The following is a 24099-nucleotide window of genomic DNA, read 5'->3' as shown; positions in this document are numbered from 1 at the left end:
TAAGAAGTAGAAATTTTTATTTCTTTTGATGGCCAGAAAATGAGGAAACCCAAAACTAGTGGGGGGGCCACTAACCACTTGCTATGCAGGAAGCTTAGAGTGCACATACAGTCGGCAGATGGCCATTTCTATCAGTAAAAACAAATGAAAAAAGATTGAATATTATAAGGCATAACATGACTTTTTCTATGATACAAAGAACATCATAGCAAGCATTCCCACTAACACATCTTACACTTTAACCTATTTCCCTTACTTTCTTCCCGTCTTTTTCATCTCTAGACCTGTCCAAATTCAACATAACATTAGTTTTTTCACTTCATTACAACACCCTCATGCATGAAAAGTGTGAAAGAGACGTGCCACGGAATAAGAGAAACTTGAATATTCATCGCCATCTCATACAACAAGTATAAGATGCCCAAAATGAACCCAGCAAAAAACCGTTTACTACCCCCAACCAAGCAAACCCTAGGATCAGAATTAGTTAACGTTTCAAGAATCTAAATTTTAATGCATTTTAGAAGGCCTATACAGTCTTCGTTACAGGGGCTCATTGAAACGGAGAGAATCTCAGGTTTAATCTACAAGACCAACGAGTTTCCATTATCCGTTTCTTCCTTAACTGACAAAACTGAAAATTCAAAGAATCGTCTTGGTTACTAAAAAGTAAGAAGATTATTGCCTAACCAATATTGTCAACGTCGTTGTGGTCTAGGCTTGCAACGAAATTCAGCTAAAAGTGCTATATGATCAGATGACCACTCTGGAGAAGGAAGGGCTGTGTCCTTTCTTAAACTTTCCTCATCCAAGAGTTCCAACAAAGATTCCACTGTCAATGAGTCCGCTGAAAGCATAAAACATAGAGGTTCAATTACTCAGCAATTTGTTCAAATGAAAAATTAATCAACAACTTATAGCTGACCAGTGACTTTCAACTCAGAGATCGAATGACATGTCTCAACTGGAACAAACATGACAGCGTATAAAAATATTTCAGAAAGGTAACCTGTATAAAATATGTAATCTAGGGTGCCAATGAAATCTCTAGTGCAGTCTGTAAACAAGGGCTCATTTGTTGTAGGGTCCATTCTCCTCCTCTGCTGTTCCAAACCAAGACCAACACCATGCCTTGCAAAGGATGAGTAAGCACTTACCTGTAGCAGTAAACACATCATGAGTAGAATCCACGGGAATTTAGTGCAATCAAAAGAAAACCTACATCCTCATTATCCTCCTCTCTAGAAAAGAAAATCTCCAAAATAGAGGAACTAGTCGTACACAATCTCATCAGCAGGTATTGTCAAAAATACTTTACCAGTGGCAGCTGATGTGTAAGCTTGCTGTGAGGTCGCAATATTCCAAGAGGATCAATCACTAAATCTGGATGCAATGGATCTACTTTTCCCATAGCAAGAAGCGAATGAGGAGCACTGCAGCAAAATTAATTTTAATTAAGCAACAGAACTACACTGGTACATGGCAACTGATCTATAAGTACACCAAACAATGTAATAACAGCAGGCTGACCTTCCAGGAACAGAATTGAAATCTCCACAAACTAACATTGGAATGTCTGCACTGGCGGCTATCTTCTCCAAACCTTTCAAGAGAGTAAGGACCTAATTTCAAAAGAAAAGTAAAAAATAAAACACAAATTCGATTAATACATTTTCAATCAGAATGAAATTTATTTACACCTGAAGACTAAGAGAAGATCAGAACCTGCCAAAGCTTCACATCTTTTAAATCTTGATGAACATTCACATGTGTATTTGCCTGTGTTTGACAACAAAACATGGTTGGTGAATAATGCACAACATCCAAGTAACACTCATAGAACTCACTCAGTTCAAAAGTTAATACATGAACAAAATATAGAAAGGAAAAAAACACACAATATAAAATTGTTAAATTTTATGAAATAAACTGAGAAGCCTCGAATGACATCAAAATCAGCAGCGCAGTATCCTGAAATAGGAACAAGCCTACTGAAAAATTATGACAGAAGATGCACCCTTAAGAAAATACAGCTCGTCAAGTAGTGGAAACAAATTTAGAACATAACTGCACAAAAGATGGTGCAATGCCTTCTCTACGCATGAATAAAAAGCATCAGAACAAGGTTTATTAAACCTATCTAACCAGAAAAATAATTGACTCCATAGTCAAGGACAATGAAAATTAATGTTCTAAAGAGGAAACGTCCTTGATTCATGGGCGAAGCCAAGTGGGGTCATTGAGAACTTTTAACATGAGACGAGACAGATTCAGGAATCTAGCAGAGTATTAAGGAGAAGATAACTTACAACACAAAGAAGTTGTCGCTTCCCAGGATTATCAGCTCCTTGATTACTAAATTTTGCTTCCAACACCACTATTAATGCAACATTATCCTATAAACAAAATAAATCTCACATAAGAAAACTTAACAAATAGACATTGCAAAACGGACGTCCTTGACCCAAAAGAATCTAACCTTGACCAAACGATTTAATGCAGTTTTTCTCTGAGCACTTGGAACCACAGCTTCAGTCAAAGACTGTGCAGCTTTATTGAATTCAACCTGCAGACAAATGAAAGTTCCTATAATATTTTGAAAAGAACAATTTAAAACCTTAGCTTTTACTTCAGAAATGCCCATACCTCATACTTTTTGACATGTGAAAACCTATCTCTACGGAAAAATGTTGCACAACCATCAATAGAGGGAGTATTTGCACTGTAAACCTGATATTAATAACATGAATTAGAAACACAGAAACCCATTATAAATTCTGGGTATTAATAACAAACAAGCATTTCAAAAACAACCTCATTGGTTTTTCTCTTATAGAGAGCCTGATAACCATGTTTGTCCAACTCAGGGGCAAAAAATTCATCAAAGTGATCGCTTTGAACCTGAAAGAAGAAAAGAAAGAAGTTTTGACATAGTTGTAATAGATAAAAATCTACAATCCAAGAATCTATTACCAATTAATTAGTCCATCTAAATTATCATGATAGCTCCTTCATAAACAATAAATAAATATTGGAATACAATCATTTTCATATTTGTTTACAGTGCAGAAGTATATGATGCTAACACCTAGAATCCCGAAAATAAATTGCTGACAGACACGATTATAAATGAAACATCTGTCACCAAGAAACACATAAAAAAGAACAATCTTCACTGCAGGAGTGAAATACTCATCTTATATATATGGTACAGCAGGGGGTAAGCTCTCTTCTATCACTTAGTCAGAAAGAAACATGCTATCAAGAATTATTTCATTCATTTCCTCCTAAAAAATGGTCCTACCCATAACCCGAGTCCTTTCATTTTTCATACCAAAATTAAACATACTAAAGATGATTTTGTTATTTATTAACCAGAGAAAGGAAACTTTAGCAACTACTAATTTTAAGACTCCAATATGTATCTATGTAACTAAATCGTCCTACCCATAACCCGAGTCCTTTCATTTTTCATACCAAAATTAAACATACTAAAGATGATTTTGTTATTTATTAACCAGAGAAAGGAAACTTTAGCAACTACTAATTTTAAGACTCCAATATGTATCTATGTAACTAAATCGTGTTTTGTATCAAACAACAATACAATTTACCAGGCTGTTCTTGTATCCTGGTAACCCTAGATCAGCAATAAGCTAGACCAAAGAAAAAAGACAACTGAATCTAACATAAATATTTAGGATCAAAACTTTACCAGAAGCACTTAATGAGCTCAAAACTAACTTAAAAAATGCTTCTAGGAAATGCTCATATTAAGCTGCCAGAAAAATTTCCGTTTTTCACTTCATTGATTTTCAAATAACAAAACCACTCATGTAGTAGCAACATCAATTAAGCTAAAGAAGAAGAAAAATTCAAAACTTCATTATCCTATATTAAGCTATCCATTGTGTTTCAGCTAAAAGCTCTAGAACTCAAATTCAGCACCAGTAGATTATAACATAAAATAAATGCATCTTAATCATTCTAAATAAATAGTAATATGATGTTTTACCTCCTGAAGACAGACGATGTCCGCACGGTATCCCACAATTTCCCGTAGCAGATTTTGCCTGCGATAGGGCCATGAAAGAGCCCATGATGGGCAATAACTGTATGCCTCGCTTGTGGCATAGACATCAGATAAGATGTTGTAAGAAAGCACTGTAAATGTTCCTGAGGATGAAATACGGCCTTCTGAATCCGCATGTCCCATTAAATCAGCTCCACTTATAGGGATCAAGCGACGTGGAGTAGGGGAGGGAGCAGGAATCACACGGGAAGTGAGAATGGTGTTGGGATGCCCTACAGGTAAATTAGTTTCTGCATCTACAACAACACATTCACACTTGAGAACATGGCCAATATCATCAGCTGATGGAGTATATGTCTTAGAACGTCCAACTTCAAACCAAGTTTCACCGCCATTCCTTTGTGTGACTGCTGCAGGATATAGAGGTGCTGAACCATTTGTCAAGTTAGCTGCTGATGCAGAACCAGATAAAGTAGCATTAAGAACTCCAGAACCAGTGCTGTTGAAACGCCCGAATAATTCTTCCTCCTCATTTCCATTTTCATTTACTGCACTTGCAGCGCGGTCATGTAGGACACGATGATGCTGCCATGCATCAAAGAAACACTTGGTAGAGCAGTGATAACTTTTCGCAACAGGTATTTTGGCCTTAACACAACCTAGGCACTGCAATGTAGCTTGCTCAGATGGATGTACACTACATACAGCAACTTTTTTATCACTTTGTATCCGATACCTGCGTAACAAGAACATCGATAAGGATAACAAATAGTTTATGTAGCATGGACTGGGATCCAAGGTTTAAGGCATTGAATAACTAGACGCAGCATGATGCATATCAAAGAACAAAAAAGGTGAAACAGAAAAAGTGGAATGTTAATCAAAAAGTTATAATGCCACCTAACCATTTCATAAAAAAAAGTGTCTTACTTCAAAAGGCTGAAATCCTACAATCATCTGACCAAAATGAAAATGATTTATCGGTAATTTTAAAAAAAATGTCCAAAGCATGTGATCAGTTCACCATGAAAGGAAAAAAAATCCGTTGTCCCAAATAAAGTAGGAGGGCAAGAAAATTTTCAGCAGTTCACATCAAATGCTAATAATTACAATATTTTGTAAAGAGGCAACTTCTAACACAATTAAAATCCTCTATAAAACAAATTAATATAAGTCTAACACTGTTCCTATTTTATCCTCATAAAATTTGAATTCTATGATTTCATTTTTCTATACAGTTTTGTGTTCAACTTCACTATTGCAGCTCAATCTTCAAGTCACTGAGATTGCATAAAATCAACCTTCCATGTTTGCGACGACAAAGACAACCCTTGCAGAAACAGCATAATCATTACATACAGATCTTTAAAGCAATTTGAATCAAAGGATTCATATAGCTTGCAAATTGATAATAATCATCATGTCCAGGCATATCTGATAGCAGAACCTGACATAACATCCTCCTTAATATCATGCCTCGCATTACAAGTTCCAACTCCAAGAGACAAGCTCCCGAGAACTAAATAATATCTAGAATATTAGCAGTAGAATATCTCTTTCTTTGAACCAGTAACTCCTCTCCAAACCTCATCCCTTAGAGGAGCAAGAAAATGGAAAAATCTTAATTCCTCGTGACTAAATTCTTTACAAATTGATAATAATCATCATGTCCAGGCATGTCTGATAGCAGAATCTGACATAACATCCTCCTTAATATCATGCCTCGCATTACAAGTTCCAAGAGACAAGCTCCCGAGAACTAAATAATATCTAGAATACCAGCAGTAGAATATCTCTTTCTTTGAACCAGTAACTCCTCTCCAAACCTCATCCCTTAGAGGAGCAAGAAAATGGAAAAATCTTAATTCCTCGTGACTAAATTCTTTTTTCTAAATCTATTTGCTAGATTCTAGCCTAGTCCTTGATCACGTGACATTCTACTAGTTGGACATATAAACTTATTAACAGCACAATGAGAATATAGAGAACATATGGCATCAGTTTTTATGGAAAAATGTGATTTCTAAAATCGATATTACTACACTCGATAATGCCACTTCATCGAGGCATACACTCTCACAAAATTTCAATAGCATAACACATAAAAACAATTGCAAGACAAGATGGTTTTGCTCAAGTAGTAAGAGCGCCTCACCTCAGCCAATTCATTTCAGTTACAGATTAAAAAAAATCCAGTCTTCCCCAAAACTGATAAGATCTAATAACTAAGTGTTAACCAACACTAATGATGAAATAATTGGTACTGAACTATATTGAAAGGAGGAAACACAATCCGAATGCAAACTACAAATCTTGTTACCATAATGCCATCAAATATTCAATAACACGATTAATTACGAAACACCACACCCCAATTGCTAAATTTTATACCAATTCTTGAACACCAGCAAAGGTGTGCAATGATTACAAATACTACTCCCAATGAAGCAACTCTAATTTAATTTAGTAGAAATTTAGGGCACATACAGTGTAAAGTCAACATATAATCCCTAAAAAAGACTAAAGTTGGCAAAATAAAAACCCTAATATCAAGAAATAAGAAAACATACCACTTATATCTCAAGAAATGGCCATCGACCGGGGCAGACTCAGGGATATCGTCATTAGTGATGGACTTGTCCGGCCGCCGTAAAAGAACATACGGCGTTAACTCGCAGCCAACAATTGGAATATCCGACGGCAAATGCACACGTAGCACGCTCAGCATGCTTTTTCTTCTTCTGCTTAATTCTCACTCTTCTCTTACCTCACCACTCTCTTCTTCTTCAGATAAACCAGCGATAATCAGTAGGCGGATACTTGGCGGATCCGCCATTTACTAGACCCGAATACCCGCCAGCCTTCCCCGTTTAAAGAATGAAAACAGAATTGATTTCCTTATCAAACCCTACAAAAATCGAAATCGAAATCAAAAAAATTCTTGATTGAATAGCGAGAATCGAAGTTAGATCCCTTTGAAAATTTGTGAGATTAAAAAGTGGATGGATCGAAAATTCGAATTCTTGAGAGAGAAAGGAGGAATCGGAAATTAGGGTTTTACAGAGGAAAGTGAAAGTGAATATGAATTAGTATTATTATTAAAGAAACAATAATAAAATGAATATGTTTTGTGCTGTGCCCTTTGTATACGGGAGAAATGTTTTGAGAGAGAGAAGAGATATGTGATTAGTGATTACATAATATTATGTAGTACTATATTATTATTTTTAAGGAAAAGGGGTTAAATATACCCTCTATATTTGGCCCAAAAATTAAATTGACCCTTCAATTTTTGGAAAGGTGTTAAAAGGCATTTAATATTTTTGAAAATAGCTCAAATAAGCTCTCTTTTTAACACCGTCTAGTGTAGCGCCTTGAACGTGAGATGGTTTTATATGCCTTTAATATTCGAGCTGTGATCCAAATATGCTTTTCATATATGAAAAGGTTCAAAAACCTCAACACTTATTTACTTTATCAAAAAAACTATACTGGTTTAAGCATCGGAGGGGTTACCATTTATTGAAGTTCTAAAAATTTAGTATTGTATCAATGGACATTGATGTCACTTTGTAATTAGCAATGTAATTGAGTAGAGTCAATGTGAAACTCAATCAAGCTCGAGGTCGATACAATTCTAAAATTCAAAGTTTCAATCTCTGCATAATTTTATTTTAGAAGATCGAAACTCGAACTCAATTAATAATTTAAAGTTGAACTCGATTCGACTCGATATCCAAACTCATGTCAAGGTTGCTAATAAAGTGGATAACGCAATTTTTATTAGAAATTGCCTAAACATGCTAAACAAGTCAAATCATGCATCCAAGGTTCCAAACATGTAACACTGATTGTAAACATTTAAAACATCAATATGTAATCTTAGAATATTAGGTATATCATTTCAATACATTTGTGCGATTGCAACTCTCATAAATCATGAACACACTATTTATACGCAATATCGTATAGAACAAACGATTACATGTAAATGTGTTGTCAAATCAAAATATATCATATTATAAACATGAAATCCATCACACATATCATACCAATCGGTAGCATAAGAAAAGTATCTCATTTTCATATATTCAATCCACCAACACTCTATATTATTCATTTCTAGGCAAAACACACAACAATAAATCCATGAATCATAAGGAAGTGAATCATTACCTAAGAATGGTGAACAACAAGATATAATAGAGATTAGACCCGATGAATAATTAAGGTCTGGACCAAAATATGATATGTTACTAACACTCCAACGATGAACACAAAGAGAAAGACACGTCGATCTTGCGAGAGGAATGTAAAATCACGTTTTAATCATATAGAATCACACCCGAACTTGTTAGAATGAAGAAATAAAATATTTTCAGCGCACTAGGCCGTTTTTAGGGTTTGTGTATGAATGGTGGCGCTCCCCCGAGATAGGAGGTCTATTTATAGACCCCTTCCTTAAGCTGGCGGCGACGCATTGCGCCAGCTACCGGCGCGATGTGCCACCAGGCAACCTCCCCATAGCATCCTGAATTTTGCCCTGATGCATTCCAACTTGATTCTGAGGCCTCAGGTCGATCCCTTAGGCCCAAGGCACACCAAAACATGTCAAAACAACACATCGAAAGACACACGAGACCAAACATGATTCCGTAACTCGTGAATAAAATATAAAATCCATAACTCGTGAATGAAATATAAAATCAACGAAAGCTATAATTTTACGCATTGATTCATGTTTAATCATATCGCTGGTGTAACTTCGGAAGAACACCTATGAAATCATATTCACACTTTTTAAACAAGGGAAAAAGGTCATTCATGCCCCTAAGGTTTAGAGTCTGGATCAAGTAAACTCTCAACGTCCGGAAAGGTTCCATCTCATGCACTGCCTCCTTCTACCTTACCAAACACTTCTTTTTCTCCGTCTCTGCCATTGTAAATTTCATCAAACAAGATACCGATTAATGAAGAGAATTCCTTATTCGATTATTGGAGAAAGATAATCTATCGGATTAGCTCGGTCTTGTAATAAAATGACTTTGCAATGATGGACTATTGTTGCTGAGAGAAAGACCGTCATCGTAGAGAAAAATTTGACGGTAAAAATTAGCCACGTAAGATCACACTAACGAAGTATAAGAAACAATAAGACGGTGTTAAACTGGGAGCCTAACTGTTCATTTTTCAAACGTTGGGGGTATACGTGAACCTTTTCAAACGTCAAGGGCATAAATGAACCTTTTTTTAAACGTTGAGGGCTCATTTAATTCCGGACCCAAACTTTAGAGGCATAAATGATCTTTTTATCTTTGCCACGTAGATCACATTAACGTAGTCTTAGGAGCAATGCAACGACGTTAAATTGAAGGGTCTGATTGTCTATTTTTACAAATGGTGGGGTATGAGTAAATCTTTTCCAACGTTAAAAGCTTACTTAATCCGGACCTCAAACCTTAGCATGACCCTTTTCCCTTTAAACAAAAGGAGATCCTCAATATAGAAAACATGTATTATAAAATAACTTATGTGAGTATATTAATTGTTATTTTATACTATTAAATTATTAATCATATTTTGTCATCATTATCAATTATACTAGAAATAGATTTTGTACACAATTCTATATAATAGTTGAGTATTTAAATTTAGTTAGTATTCTAAATCTATTAATTTAATTATGATAATGATTAATAGAATAATTATTAGTAGTAAGGGCATCAGTATATATGTGTTCATTTCCCTCCTTTCCGTTCCCATTCCCCTTCCCTCGTCCTATTTTTATATGTAGCAAGTATATGTAGATGATATTGGATTTTCATTAAAAAAAAGTTAAAAAGGAAAGAAAACAATTTTTAAAAAAATACAAATATAATTGAGTCATTAATAGTAAAATTTGCTATTATTCTATTTCTGTTGTCAAATTTGACATTTAAATATAGTCATACCAAATCTATCATTGCTAAATATAGCATTAGCAAGCTATTTCTACCAATGCATCGGAAATGCTCTAGAATATATATCATTCTTAATTTTCATCAACTAAAACTCCAAAAATATTAAATTATTATTCACCATTATTATTATTACATGGCCTTGCTTTCTCTCCGACATGCTTCTCTCATTTTCCTTGTATTCTCAGGTTCGATTATTATGGTTGCTTGCTTTATATCATCAACTTTTATGCTAGATATTATGAAATTGTTGCTGTTGTAATCTCATCTAATAGTTTAAGTGTTTAGAAATTATTCATCAAAAAAAGTTATTTAGAAATTATATATATGCCTTTCTTTAACTTATTATTGAATAATAAAAAAAAACTGTCAATTTGTTCCGTTATAAATTTACGACAGAATTGTGAAGGGTTTATAATAGAAAGTGTTGTCGTAAAAATTTTGTGATGGTAGTTTACGTTAAATTTCCGTAATAAATTAGACAGTCACTCATTTACAAAGAAAAAAGATTACATGTAATGTTAATTAATAACCATCAATTGCATGGATGCAGTTGCAGTAGTACTAATGGGTTATGAAGCAGAAGCAACCATATGCCGGAATATACTTCCGAGGCTGCCGGGAAATCCAGATTGCGAGATCGGAATGTGTGGAAAGATGTGCAAGTTTTTGCATGAAGGAACCGGAGAATGTATTGATGTTTTTAAACGTTACAAGCAATGCATGTGCAGTTGGACGTGCAAGTGATTGAGCTCTTACATGATCAACAAACCCTTATAATAATCATCATCTAATTCTATAAAAGCCAAAAAAATAAAACAAAACAATGCAAAGCAATGTTTATAATCTTTGTTACAGTTTTATGATTTTTATAAGAAGAATAAATTAGGATATCCAAAGTTATAACAGATTTGAGATAAATAGTCCGAATAAGATATTTTATCAGTTTGGTTAAATAATTTTGTAGCAGTTTATATTTTTTTATATATATAATTAGACGGGGAGAACGTTTGTGGGAGTTGGTCGAATTCACAACCTTAACAAAATGTTTCTCAGTATGTTTGTATCTTTTGAATTGTAGCTGGTTGGTTATAGTAATTTATGTTAATTATATCAATTATGTTGTAATTTACTTTCAGTTTTAATATATGACAAGTTTATTATTTTACATTTTTTGAGCCAAAATTATAGATATTTTTGTGAGTTTTTCTTGATACATTTTTTAGGCTTATCAAAAATAATTACTAATGGAATACCCAACTTTACCCAAAAACTCAATTTGAAATGTAAATTCCGAAAATTTTATAAAAAAAAATTCAAAAGCTAAAGCGATGGGCCAAAAATGATTATCATTTCATTATAATCATATCTAAGAAAATCCAGACCTTAGATTGAACTATAAATGAATATCCATAAAGGATATGAGTACACTTTTTAAATAACAAAAATATAAAAATACCCTCATTTTAGTGAGGTGTTATAATATTATTGGCTTAATTTACGGATAACATGATATACTGGATCTATCTAATAATTTCTTATCAATGTGACAACATTTAGCAAACATTAAATTCGTATATTCAATGGAAAATGTCACAATAACGGACACACACTTTTTTAGAGGGAATTAAAATAAAAAAATATATAACATACTTTTAAATAAAAATAATATAATTTAGTAATTTTATTTGCACAAATTAATAAATTAATATAAATATATAAAATTATATTTTGATTTTTTTTGGAATCGCTGAATAATACTCTTGTTTTTAATCTTGATATAATATTTTTGGCAAAAGGTATAAAAAGTCCATCAAGTTTTTTCAGTTGGTACAAATAACCCATTATACTAAAAAGTACATACCTGAACTCGATTTTTTGGTACAAATAACCCATGGTGCTAACGGAAAGTTAACTCCGTTAGACTGCAAAATATTTTTATATTTTTAAACACACACAAAAATATAGTAATATTTTTCAATCAATCATATTATATATAAATATTAATTTTAGACATTTTTTAAAATACTAATATATATAATAAAGTAATATATACATGATAATAATAATTATTATTATATAAATTTTAGAATTTAATATAATTATACATTTATAATATTTTACTATATACATAGATATTTTAAAAATTTGTAAAAATTTATGTAAGACATTATTGATTGATTTTTTTGTATTCCAAATACTATATATATACCTTTATTAAGGTGAGAATATAATTGTCCAAAAAATAAATACAAAATTTAATATTTTAATATTTTATAGGATTATATTGCTATTTTTAAAAAGTACTATAGTTTTTTTTACCTTGTACTTTAAACTATAATGGAGTTAACTTTCCGTTAGTGCCATGAGTTATTTGCACTAAAAAAATCGAGTCCATGTGTCTATACGTACTTTTTTAATACGGTAAATTATTTGTACAAACTAAAAAAACTTGATGGGCTTTTTGTACCTTTTGCCTATACATAATCATTAGAATATATGGAAAATTTACAATACTTTGGTTCAATATTTTTTATGGAATTATTAAAGAAAATGATAATTATTTATTTGACGATGATAAATAAATAAAATAATATTTACTCTATAAAATAATCATAGAAAATTTTAAAATATAGTAAGGCTATTAACAATTAAAATAATAATACATCTATTATTATTAGGTCTTTCTTTAAGAATTTCTCTTCTTTAGAGATGGTTGTGATTTCTTGCAAAGATTTCTCCTTAATCTTCTCCCAGGTTTGTTTCTTTCGATTTGTTGATTTCTTGGAAAAATGTATGATCTAAACACGAATTTCAAGAGAAATTTGAGATTCTATCTCATTTGTAAAACGTAAACAAAATGGAAAGCACAAACATATAATTATATTAAGATAATTCATATTAATCCCCTCACTTTAAGTCTGAAAAAATCAAAAAATTACTATCCATATGACTTTAAAAGTCAGTTAGTTTTCACTTGATGTTTAATGAAGCAAGTTTACATTAAGAAGATTTAGTTGAAGTCTTCTCTGTATACCAAGTCCTCTTATATTAAACTATTTGATCAATATTTAATTAATGAGTGTACGAGTTGAGTCGAATTAATATGGAATTATTATCTCATGATTCATTCAAGAAGTAAACAAGAAAATATTGGACTAAACCGTAATAAGCTTATTTCATTATAAAAGAATAAGAGAGATTATTTTAGAACAACAAAACCGTTACAATTTATATTAATATAATTGTTTCAATTGTTATAATCCGGTTATATATAATTCAATTACACTTATAACAATTGAAAAAAATTCGATTAGCGTTAATTCAGTTCGGTTTAATTTGACGATCGAACCAACTGATACTAGAAATACTAAAGGATTATTCCCATGCATCAATGTTACCGCAAAAATGGAAAATCAATCCAGTTACTCAGAGTTGTTGTTTATTAACTGGAGAAATCTCATTTGTTTTGAACTTCTGTGTCTTAAAAGTTAACTACTAAAAAAGTGCTCTAATCCAACTAAATAAGTAAATCATGCAAGGGTACTATGCAGCAAGTATCCTTTAAATGAAAATCAATTATGCTACAACTAATTTGAGGTGACATATGCAGTTCCCATAATGAAAATCAAATAGCTTTTAAAGTTGTGTTTTAAAAATCAAACTGGCGAGGACACTGATTTTAGTTCATCCAATTCGATCGACTCAACCACCGGTTTAACGAGTGAGAAAATTACACTTAAAATATAAAGTTAAGACATGAATAAAGGTCTAATTTGTTGAACTTGTGGCTCAATTGCTGATTCAATCAAGTCAATCACCGGTTTGGTTGGCGGTTTTGAAATTCCAATTTTGAAGTCAAATCAGACTGAACAGCTAGCTGGGTTGAAATTCCTCATATATGATGTATATTGCGATTCGACTCTCTGAAGTGGAATTTCTAGCTCCGTAACTGCTCTGAACCATTAAAAAATATGGGAGAAGATGAATATTCTAAGACTAGTTAATGTCCGGTTTCCTTCTCTCCGTCCTTTTCTCAAAGAAATGTATCGATTAGTCCGATCAGCCGCCAGCGGTTCACTTGGCAAGCCATGTCTAGCGGGCAGGGGTAGTGTTCTTCAAAGCAATCACTTCATAACTTTCATTTCATAAATAGCTTAGACATAAGTTACATTCGATTATTCGAACCTCAACACTGTTTAAACTTTTAAAAAAGTGGTCAGTTTTGATGTAATGTTCTAGCAAAGACGTGTAAACTTTCGTTTCATATCTTTAATAAGATTCATCTTTCTATAAAAAAAGGCTAAATGACTAAAAAAATAAACTTTTCATAAAGGTTTGAATTTCAATTTTGTCTACATCGTCCTGAAACGCATGTTTATATTTTAATAATGTCCAACTACGCGATTTTACTGATGTGGCGGTCACGTGTCGCTGATGTGATAATAGCCAAACTTGAATTTTTTTGTTGCAAGTTCGGCGACCAATTTGGTTATTATTGTAATAAAAAAATACAATCTAGTTATTATTACAAAAATTAAAAGGTTGGTTTAAATTGCAACAAGTCATAAAGTTTTGGTTTTTTTTCTCACAATTAATCCTTAAAAAATCATGCTTAATGTGCAATTTTTTTTCCTGCTGCTGTGTGAATTATGTGTCTGTTAACTTACGACGTGTGATTCTAATTTTTCTTACATTAAGAAAATGACTTGATAATTGAAAAAAAAAAAAAGAATACAGAGACCTAATAAATTCCAATTAATATTTAAGGATCAAATAAACAAAAAAATATAGTACAGGGACTTTGAGATGGGTTTTACCTTTATTCTTTGATGATGACAAATTTCGAACCTTTTTTGAATACCACAGGAAGAAGACAGTTAACTGCCACTGGAAATTCAAGTGGTCATCCAAATTGTTCATCACTATTTATTTTCATTATTTAAGCAACCAAAATAAATCAATTATATTTTTCTTCTATATTTTATTAGTTATTATATGGCTACACTTTCTTGCAAGCATATCATGGTTCTTCTCCTTGTTTTCTCAGGTTTGTTAACATAATTTCTTTCTTTTATATTTTCAAAATAATAAATTAATTCCTTTTTATCTGTTTTTCAATTACATAAGTGTCAAATATATCAAATTAAATTTTCAATTACTTAAAATAGTTCAAATACAAGGTTTAGACCAATATGAATAGGTTTAGTCTAAGTTAATTTTATTTTGACTCTTGGATTTTTACTATTTGATTATTTATTTCAGTTGAGTTGATGGTTGAGCGAGCGGAAGCGGAAATATGTCGGGATATACTTCCGAGACTTCCGGGAAGCGAAAATTGTGACATTGAAAATTGTAAGAATATATGCAAATTTTTGCATCAAGGAACTCCAGAATGTGTTGATGTTTTTGAAATATACACTCGTTGTATGTGCGTATGGGAATGTTAGCTACTCCAACTAAATTTCAATTTAAACAGTAAATAGTTATACCAATATTGACTGATGTAGCATTGTTTTATCTAATTTTTTTCTTCAAAATATATGATTCAAATAAAGAAATAAAATCTGCCAAATGCGTATGTAATAAAACATTACAAAAAATTGAATTAACATTCTTAACATATAATTTTTCACTGGGTGATATTAAACAGAGATAACTTTATTTAATTTTAATTTTTTTTATGTAGTGATGATATGACAGTAAATTCACATATCATGTCAGCTCAAGGATTCTCTTCGTTATTGCATCGGTTGTGTGAACATAAATCGGAAGGTTGTATAGGCTTGTGATCGCTTGTATGCTTATAAATCGCAAGATGGCCTAGTCTTCCGAAAGCTAAAAATGTAGTCTCTTCGCCAACACAAGGGCTTGAATCCGCAAATTTATCTTCTGAAGTGCGACGTTTAAAGAATGAGATAATTTTGTTGGAGATTTGTTTCAAGAGAGGGATATTGCTTTGGTTAAGACTTAAGAGGATAAATTTGAGCAATAATATTTTAACAAATGAGTATTGGAAGCTTGACAAGGCAGGGGTCTGCACCGGGAAAAGTGCATATCGAGCTATTATGGATGTGCCGATCATAATTTGGAAGTGTAACATTTCTCCGAAAGTTAAGGATGTGAGTTGGAGATCTTGCAGGGATGTTATTTGTACTAGAGATCAGCCTCTGAAAAGCAAGGTTGAACTGGAGGTTCATCATCCAATTTGCGGATTGAAGAGTGAAACTTCGATACACATTCTTCGGATATTGTAAACGAAGCATCAACGTTTCTGTCGCGATGGCTAAGCGCAAGAAATCAGGTTTCCATTATGAAATCAACGAATTCAGTAGCTCATTTATTAGCAAGGGGCTTGCATTTCTTATCCTGATCATGTTATTTCTGATGGCTATGCTCCCGCTTTTATTTGTAATGATTTACATTTTGATGCTTTTTAATCTATGGCTTAGTTCAAAAAAGAAAGAAGAAATGGCTACGAATGGAATAATTATCCTTAAAAAATGAAATAGCCGTTCTTTCATAAGATCGGGAATAGCAATTTCAAATGTCCCACGAACTAAAGTAAGAAATGATTATTCTATATATATTAATAACTATTATATTCCGGACATATTCCATGAATCAAACAATAACCCTCTTTGAATATATTACACTTAGCTAATAAAAATTTAACAGAAATTATACATTAAATTCTACTGTAACGGATCGAGCACGATAAGAATTTCCCAATATCTAGTAAAAAGGGGATTGATTTATAAAAACTTCAGCATTTCAAACAAAACCGAATTAGCTGGTCTAGTTTTCTGATCTGGTTTGTGTTTACACTGACCCAAAAAAAGCTCATATGGGCTAATTCGGGTTTTTGAACCCAAAAGCCATCGACTATCCTTTTATTCTTATCATAGCTTAGTAGTTATCTTTTTTAGTCATTATCTTAATTATTTAGTTTAGTATTTATCTAAATAAGAGATTGTATTTCACTAAATTAGGTTTTCTATTTTAGGGTTTGTCCCCTATAAATAGCTAGCTTTAGGTTTGTATTAGCTACAACTCAAATCAATCAACAAATACAACTTCAAAGCCCTGCGCTTTTCTATCCTCAACCTCCGCAGTTGGTTAACTTAGGAGTAGGAGTAGTTTATACATTAATCTCGCCTAGGTTGCTTAACCTCCAGATCAATGTTTTAGTTTAGTTTAATTAAACCCTGTTCAGCTTTTCGGACCGAACCGGTTAAAGCATCGATCCGTACAAAACCCATCTATAAATTCAAAGATTTGAGTATGGAAATTTTTCCTGCGAACATCTTTTGGCGACTCCACTGGGGACGCATTTATGGTGAGCACAAAAACCGGAACTATGAAGAAAATTTATAGGTGCACTCGTTCAAGTAGCCGAGTCCAACCCGAAGTAGATTGCACATGTTCATGCGATCCAAATTCAGACTTGAAGAAGATCGTGACAAATGGCGACAAGTCAGGGTTACAGCCGCAAAAGAGGACCGACGCACCTCCCGCTGTGACAATGACCGTCGAGTTTCAGCTGCAAAAGGGGACCGACGCACCCCCCCGCTGGGGCGACGACCGTCGATCTCAGAGTCAAGCATCTGAATCAAGTACACGAAGAGGAGACAAATGATTATGTCTGCAACCTACCTCTCTCTCGTCCCTCACTATCACGTGCCAATTTCATAACCATGCGTAATGAGTTAGTCCAGAAAAAATCGGCGGGTATGTGATGAGGCGATGAATCAGATGGAGGGAGCCATTAAAATATTTAAAGGGAGAAAAAGCGGATTTCGATAGTTTAACGAGTGTTGTGAAATTATTGGTGAAAATCTTGTCAGGATAATATATCGCCGAGACTGCCAATAAAAGGGCCGAATTTCTCTAAACACCGAATAATCTCGGAGTTCGAAAGATATCGGCCAAGCAAAATATCAAGTGCGAATAGGCGATCAAAATTGGAGCCTCTCATGAATGATTATCAGTGTTTTAAGAAAAATGATCGGCCAAATTTCTTGTTCAAATCAAGAAATCTAGACATGCTCGGGATAAATCAGATTGAAAATTCCATCATACAACAAAAGACATGTGGCCCGCCAAGTTGTTCAACTGAGTAGAAGCATGCAGTAATGTTCATTTGTCCATGTAAGAATTGAAAAGAAAAGAGTGAGCCAACTTTCATTTTTTATGAGCAAACAGGAGCAAGAAAGGAAAAAATGAATGGAGGAGCAGTAACTAGACAATGACACGGCTTGCACCTAAGATCGGCCAAAGATTTATAATTCTTGAGTTTATAATAATGAGGCCAATCAATTTTATGTGCTGGTTACCGAAATCCGATCGGGCAAAACAAATGCTGAGCGATAAATTTGATTTTTTCGGTCTAAGCGACCGATCACTGAATAATTTATGGCATACGATATATAAATACGTCTCTTCACCTTTCTTGACATCCAGCTAAAAAGACGTGGGGGCATTGTTTACACTGGCCCAAAAAGAGCTCATATGGGCTAATTCGGGTTTTTGAACCCAAAAGCCATCGACTATCCTTTTATTCCTATCTTAGCTTAGTAGTTATCTTTTTTAGTCATTATCTTATTTTTAGTCATTATCTTAATTATTTAGTTTAGTATTTATCTAAATAAGAGATTGTATTTCACTAGACTAGGTTTTCTATTTTAGGATTTGTCCCCTATAAATAGCTAGCTTTAGTTTTGCATTAGCTACAACTCAAATCAATTAACAAATACAACTTCAAAGCCCTGCGCTTTTCTATCCTTAACCTCCGCGGTTGGTTAACTTAGGAGTAGAAGTAGTTTATACATTAATCTCGCCTAGGTTGCTTAACCTCCAGATCAATGTTTTAGTTTAGTTTAATTAAACCCTGTTCAGCTTTTCGGACCGAACCGGTTAAAGCATTGATCCGTACAGAACCCATCTATAAATTCAAAGATTTGAGTATGGAAATTTTTCCTGCGAACAGTTTGATATTTGCACTTCAATCTATACCAGAAATGAACTGTCATTTCGAACTTGCAAAACTAAACTGAACAAAAAAAACATTTTTTTTGTAATTTCATACCGAATTTTTTAGTTTCATAAGGTTATTCAGTTTGTTTCGGTTTTTCCACACCCTTAGTCTCATACATCAATACAATAAACTAGCAAGACATTTCGAGTAACATTTTGCAGTGTTATATTCAAACCAACGCTCAAGTGGTAATTGATCAATAAAATAGTTTACCTCAAAAAAAAACTATTTTTCATTTAGAGTTTTCGATCAAAATGACAGATTTGCATTTAACTTAATTTAAGCTCTTACTTTGTTTTAAAGAATATATGATCATTTTATATCCCATGCATTGTGAATATATTCCAATTTGCTCTGTCTCCCGTTCTTCAACAGGATGTCGCCATGATTCAAGAGTTGCTTGCACCTGAAAAAGTTAAGACATGGAAGTATTTAATCATAATCCGAAATACTACAAAAAACAAATTAAATAGAAACACGGGCAAAAATCATTTGCCTAAGAAATTAAAAGAAATCCGTTATAAACAATCGAAGAACATTAACAGAGATATAAACGAACGGAATCATGACAAGTTCTAAAGCATGAAGTAGAACAAGATTTCCACTGAACATGAGATTAGCGAGTGCACTGGATTTTCAAATTGGGTAAAAGCTATAAATTTCATGTTCAACCCAAATGAATAAAGATCGACATGATGTTTTCATTATATATAGAATGGAACTCAGGTGTTTGCAAATTACATACAGAAAACATGACAACTTACATGCTGACGCCTTTATGCGAGGTTAACACTATGCATATTTGCAGACAAGAGCACCTCAGCTATGTACTTTGAAACACGTAATATGAGGAAACAGCTGAAGCAATTCATCATGGCTCCTTCTCTGCAAGAAAAATCAGAGTAAACAATTAACCGACAGAAAATACAATGGGGCCTGGGCACAAAAGAAATTCAAGAGAACTTGAACAAACTCTTAGAAAATGTAAAATACGAAAGTCCAACATTTAGTGTTCCATTGACACTGAACTTTGAGATTGTTGCCTATATATTGTAAATGCATTGCATATAAGTGGAATCACATAAATACAATATTAAGTAACCCCGTCGAAAATTACATGGAAGACATTTTCTATTGTTTTCCAACTTCCTTAGTTGTGAAAAGCAAATCTTTTGTTCGGTAAATTATCTAAATTTCAAGAGCATGTAATAGCAGTCTCAACATTATGTAGCAAATTATCACACAAAAGAAAGATAAAAGGATGTTTTGGGAAACACACATAAAAAATAAGTTATAATGTTATATTATAAATAACCAAAAAAAGTTTAAACTACCGCACAATTATAGAAGCATAAAGGTGGCATAGAAAAAGAATATAGCATACAATATGGCAAAAATACAACTGCACAATGAAACTTGGGAGAACTTTTTGTCGCAAGCATTATTATCGTAATTATTGGGAGTTGCAATAATACAAAATTTCGACATTTAAAAAAATAAGCAATTAGAATTTTTCCTATTGACCACTTTGTGATCAGTCGTACTTTGATAATAAATATCAACACAATCGTAGTGAAACAATAAATATATTTAATCTTTTGCTGTCTTTTGGAGCCAAGAAAAGGTCACACGGGTAATACAGTTTTGATCTAAAAGCAAATTGAACAAAACTAGCTTTTAACATGCAAATGAAAAAAAAACTGGTGCAAACCCTGTTGCGACAAGAAATAGTTAGGTACCTTTATGCCAATGCATCCATTTACATCAAGGGTTGTAATTGTGTTTGAGCAAGACCTTGAGAGGGCCTCCAGGCATTTGTCAGTCACACCAACTATTCCAAACAAGCTGCACCATTCAATCCGTGGTATCAAAGAGAATACTAACATAAGACTTCATATTTGTTTAAGAGCATCGAATAACAGGCATGCTCATTAGTAAAGTACATATTATGGGGATGCTGGGCAAGTGAGCATGCATATTTACCTTACTGAATTAACCCAGCAGTGACAAAACTACTTTAGAATAGAACATGTTAATATGTTCAAGTTATCTACTAAATAATTTTGCAAGAGATTCAATGATCTAATTTGTCAGATTTAACGAATTTTGACAATTTTGGGATGATCAACTATGGGTTGCTAACAGAATGGCCAGGTATTAAGAATTTTCAGTAGCTAAATTCAAGCTTCACTTAATATTCAAGTCGTGCGTGAGCTAAAGAGAAGTATATGCAGAAAATTCATTGGGTGGCAAGAGAAGGGTTTACCTGAGAAACTCGAGATAAGTGCAACCTTCAGCAATAGCTATAACCCCCACATCAGTAAGCCGAACGCACCTGTACAAGGAAACAAAGGTTCTTTTACATAATTATTACTACTTAAGACAATTCTCCAGAATTGTTTCTCTACTCACCATGTTAAATTGAGCGAGACAAGATTATTGCATTTGGCAATACAAGAAAGTCCTTCGTCAGATAGATTCTGAAAGTTAAATTTCAGATAGCACAAGTGTTAGGATACAAAATGGAACGCTAACTATTGTTTAGAAAAACAAAGTTTCACCTGAGCGCCACATAAATCTAGAAATCTTAGATGGGCCAGATTTGATATACTTCTATAAGCTTTATCAGTGAAACTGAAAGGAAGTAAGCAAAGCATGAGTTTAGTAGTTTGAAAACGGCACCAAAATCACATTTTACATCAATAGACATCATAACTAACCTGGAAAGGGCATAGAGATTTAAATTTTGGAGAGAGGAGCACTTGGATAAAACTTGTTTCAAGCCATCATCTGTTAGCTTGATGCACCTAGAAACACCAAGTTATAAGATGCATGAACTTCATCAGCAGTTACTAATTTCAGTACCTAATCAGTACATTAATTGAACTGGAAAGTGTACTATTAGTATAAAACAACAGTAATCAGATAGAATAATCTGATGTAATATTAATAATTCTACCATTCTGTGTCAAAAGTATCTTTAGCAAAATTTACTTTGTCACGGTAATGAATACAATGGGTTCAAAACAGAACAAGCAGAAGTATATTCACGATCTCCAAAGCAGAAAAAGTTGTGAACCTTTTTCTATCTCAATTTTTGATCTGATAGAATCTACTGTCAAAAGTTATGTACCTAGTCAAGTTCAATGACTCTATGTTTTGATAGTTGTCAGCAACTAGTTGTAAACTTTTGTCTGATATATTCTGCAATTAAACAAAAAGAAACAAAAAGAATAAGAAAGCGAAGGAATTTAGTAGTTTGAGAAATTCAAGCAAAGTAAACTTGCATAAGTTAGTCTATGTTATCTCTTTTGTCTGCTCTACCTGATCATCCGATATTTAAATATTATGTTTATCAATACATAGTTCTCTTGAGAAAATTACATTCATACATTTTGTTCGTACTCCTACAAGGTATACTGTAAATGACATAATGGGACATTAAATAATCTACATTAAGAGAAAGATCAACTACCTTACAGCCACTTAAGTTCAAATCAACAATATGTTTGCAATTCTCCACCAAATGAGTTATGCCAACATCTGTTACCCTGTAGTTCACCGTACATGTCAATTTTCGTTATTAGTAAAAAAATGTTTTGTTTTTAGTAGTTATTTGAACTACTAAAGCACATAAGCAAATCTAGTAGATATTTTAGTACCTTACATTCCAATAGATAGAAAAAACCTTGAGCTTTGGACAAGCACTGGTTATAGCTTCAATTCCTTTGTCAGAGATCTTCTGGCAAACATTAAGGTTTAACGACTCCAGGTTTTGCAGAGAACTGGTAGCCTGAAATGCTTAAATTTTATCTTGGTCATCCTTTGGGAAAGGAGAAGCATCTAAATAATTTTTTTCACGCCACGCAATAAATTTAAATTTTATATACAACTACTAAAAGAAAGGTAAATTCTCATGCTAAACCCATTTTCAGAAGTAAGCATGAGACCATTGCTGTTGTATGCGCGGTTCAGACATGTAGACATTTAAGGGCAGTCGGTCTTGTTCTCTTTTTGTTAACTTGTAACATTCAGCCTAACCTTCTACGAGGATGTGAACACAGTCCCACTAAAAAACTGGCCTTACGGATATTGCAAAATGCCTTCCATAATTAGCTAATAAGACATCATTTTTCAGCTGTTTACATGTTTCTCTTATCTGCGGGATGCTTCTACATCTGCCGCACACTAGTGAAAATGACGATACTCAAAGTAATAAACGAAAAAAATTGCCAAATACTACTGAAGCTGAAATTCTCAACAAAAGCTTCTATGTAAGATATCAATTATCGACAGTAATACACACAAAAGCTAAATTACTCTCATAATTATTGCGTCTTTCTAGCTCATAAAATAAAGGATCGTGATGAAATCACACGAATCGAAAGCCATCTTTTGCATAGTAAAATGTGAAATGTAATTAGCCAGCATAATCAATCAAATGCCAGAATCCAAATACCTCGGTTTGAAGAACTTGAAGATGTGTATCTTCAATATTTTGAGCAAATTCAAGATTAATCTCCTTCACATGACTGTATCTCGACTGTAAAAAAACCAAACGAAAACACCCTTAAAATACATAAAAAAAACAAAACCAATTCTGATAAAGACAAAACTTTTAAAATACCAGTGAAAGAGCAGCTATTAATCTATCTCCAGCCCTGTTCATCTCACGAAAATCAAGAACCTTTACATAAAAACAACGAGAGCCCACATCATTAAATGCATTAAAACACTGATACCAATTGAAAATTGATACAAAAAAAATATTATTACGAGCCAGAGAGATTGGTAGGAGGTGAGAGAGCGGTAGAGCCAGGGGCTGACGAGTAGAAGAGAAATTAAGTCTTTTTGAGGAAGTTTTGTGCTGACAATCTCCATTACTTTTGGAACTGTTTCTCTGCTCCATGTTGCTTCTTCTGATTCCATGTTTTCTGAGAGAAAGATTCGATTCGAGTGTTTTTGGGCGTGTTCTTCTGTTGTTTCTATTCCTTTTGGGTTGTGCTCAGACGATAAGTCGTTTAGTGTATAAAATGAGCAGAGAATAGAACTGAGGTTTTATACAAAACTTG

General features: G+C 33.1%; 4 protein-coding genes across 7 annotated transcripts; 2 read left to right on the top strand and 2 right to left on the bottom strand.

The window, feature by feature from the left end:
* On the bottom strand, window positions 1-7151 carry LOC126677220 (carbon catabolite repressor protein 4 homolog 1-like). Of its 2 annotated transcripts, none has more exons than XM_056105422.1 (12): window positions 6604-7151; window positions 4016-4769; window positions 2815-2901; window positions 2647-2730; window positions 2480-2566; window positions 2310-2396; window positions 1726-1779; window positions 1531-1622; window positions 1319-1433; window positions 1010-1157; window positions 686-847; window positions 1-284 (listed from the first exon to the last, which is right to left on the bottom strand). In XM_056105422.1, exons 1-11 carry the CDS (start codon window positions 6759-6761, stop codon window positions 699-701), a joined length of 1815 nt encoding a protein of 604 aa, XP_055961397.1. In that variant the 5' UTR covers window positions 6762-7151; the 3' UTR covers window positions 1-284; window positions 686-698. The 2 variants fall into 2 exon arrangements, with proteins under 2 accessions (XP_055961397.1, XP_050227699.1); XM_050371742.2 differs by having other exon boundaries at window positions 691-847; window positions 6604-7150.
* A 2909-nt stretch (window positions 7152-10060) lies between these two features.
* Window positions 10061-11160, top strand: LOC126679256 (putative defensin-like protein 118). The gene is made up of 2 exons (XM_050374245.2): window positions 10061-10178; window positions 10544-11160. The coding sequence occupies exons 1-2, from the start codon at window positions 10127-10129 to the stop codon at window positions 10735-10737; spliced, it is 246 nt and encodes an 81-aa protein (XP_050230202.1). The 5' UTR covers window positions 10061-10126; the 3' UTR covers window positions 10738-11160.
* Window positions 11161-14867: 3707 nt separating this feature from the next.
* Window positions 14868-16457, top strand: LOC126678835 (defensin-like protein 159). 2 transcript variants are annotated; one of them, XR_007640743.2, is made up of 3 exons: window positions 14868-15040; window positions 15256-15345; window positions 15680-16457. XR_007640743.2 is itself a non-coding variant. In XM_050373743.2 (2 exons), the coding sequence occupies exons 1-2, from the start codon at window positions 14989-14991 to the stop codon at window positions 15438-15440; spliced, it is 237 nt and encodes a 78-aa protein (XP_050229700.1). In that variant the 5' UTR covers window positions 14870-14988; the 3' UTR covers window positions 15441-15665. The 2 variants fall into 2 exon arrangements, 1 of the variants encoding a protein (XP_050229700.1); XM_050373743.2 differs by lacking the exon at window positions 15680-16457 and having other exon boundaries at window positions 14870-15040; window positions 15256-15665.
* Window positions 16458-19043: 2586 nt separating this feature from the next.
* Window positions 19044-24091, bottom strand: LOC126677513 (F-box protein At3g58530). Of its 2 annotated transcripts, XM_050372172.2 has the most exons (13): window positions 23804-24091; window positions 23655-23714; window positions 23487-23570; window positions 22690-22820; window positions 22503-22578; window positions 22161-22231; window positions 21748-21834; window positions 21589-21661; window positions 21440-21507; window positions 21294-21362; window positions 20767-20872; window positions 19792-19912; window positions 19044-19433 (listed from the first exon to the last, which is right to left on the bottom strand). In XM_050372172.2, the coding sequence occupies exons 1-12, from the start codon at window positions 23954-23956 to the stop codon at window positions 19847-19849; spliced, it is 1044 nt and encodes a 347-aa protein (XP_050228129.1). In that variant the 5' UTR covers window positions 23957-24091; the 3' UTR covers window positions 19044-19433; window positions 19792-19846. The 2 variants fall into 2 exon arrangements, with proteins under 2 accessions (XP_050228129.1, XP_050228130.1); XM_050372173.2 differs by lacking the exon at window positions 23655-23714.
* Between the last annotated feature and the right edge of the window lie 8 nt (window positions 24092-24099).

Source organism: Mercurialis annua, linkage group LG4 (genome assembly GCF_937616625.2).
Source record: "Mercurialis annua linkage group LG4, ddMerAnnu1.2, whole genome shotgun sequence".
NCBI lineage: Eukaryota > Viridiplantae > Streptophyta > Magnoliopsida > Malpighiales > Euphorbiaceae > Mercurialis > Mercurialis annua.
This window is presented reverse-complemented; position numbering and strand designations above follow the sequence as displayed.

Bases quoted from the DNA above. Each gene is read 5' to 3' on its own strand.
- LOC126679256 (XM_050374245.2), top strand. From the start codon at position 10,127: ATGGCCTTGCTTTCTCTCCGACATGCTTCTCTCATTTTCCTTGTATTC. The intron at 10,179-10,543 runs GTTCGATTATTA...GCATGGATGCAG, and splicing joins CATTTTCCTTGTATTCTCAG to TTGCAGTAGTACTAATGGGT.
- LOC126677220 (XM_056105422.1), bottom strand. From the start codon at position 6,761: ATGCTGAGCGTGCTACGTGTGCATTTGCCGTCGGATATTCCAATTGTT. The intron at 4,770-6,603 runs GTATGTTTTCTT...CTTGTTACGCAG, and splicing joins CATTTCTTGAGATATAAGTG to GTATCGGATACAAAGTGATA. The intron at 1,434-1,530 runs GTCAGCCTGCTG...ATTTTGCTGCAG, and splicing joins TTCAATTCTGTTCCTGGAAG to TGCTCCTCATTCGCTTCTTG.
- LOC126677513 (XM_050372172.2), bottom strand. From the start codon at position 23,956: ATGGAATCAGAAGAAGCAACATGGAGCAGAGAAACAGTTCCAAAAGTA. The intron at 22,821-23,486 runs GTATTTGGATTC...TAAGCATTTCAG, and splicing joins TTCAAGTTCTTCAAACCGAG to GCTACCAGTTCTCTGCAAAA. The intron at 21,363-21,439 runs GTGAGTAGAGAA...TTCCTTGTACAG, and splicing joins GTCTCGCTCAATTTAACATG to GTGCGTTCGGCTTACTGATG.
- LOC126678835 (XM_050373743.2), top strand. From the start codon at position 14,989: ATGGCTACACTTTCTTGCAAGCATATCATGGTTCTTCTCCTTGTTTTC. The intron at 15,041-15,255 runs GTTTGTTAACAT...TATTTATTTCAG, and splicing joins TCTTCTCCTTGTTTTCTCAG to TTGAGTTGATGGTTGAGCGA.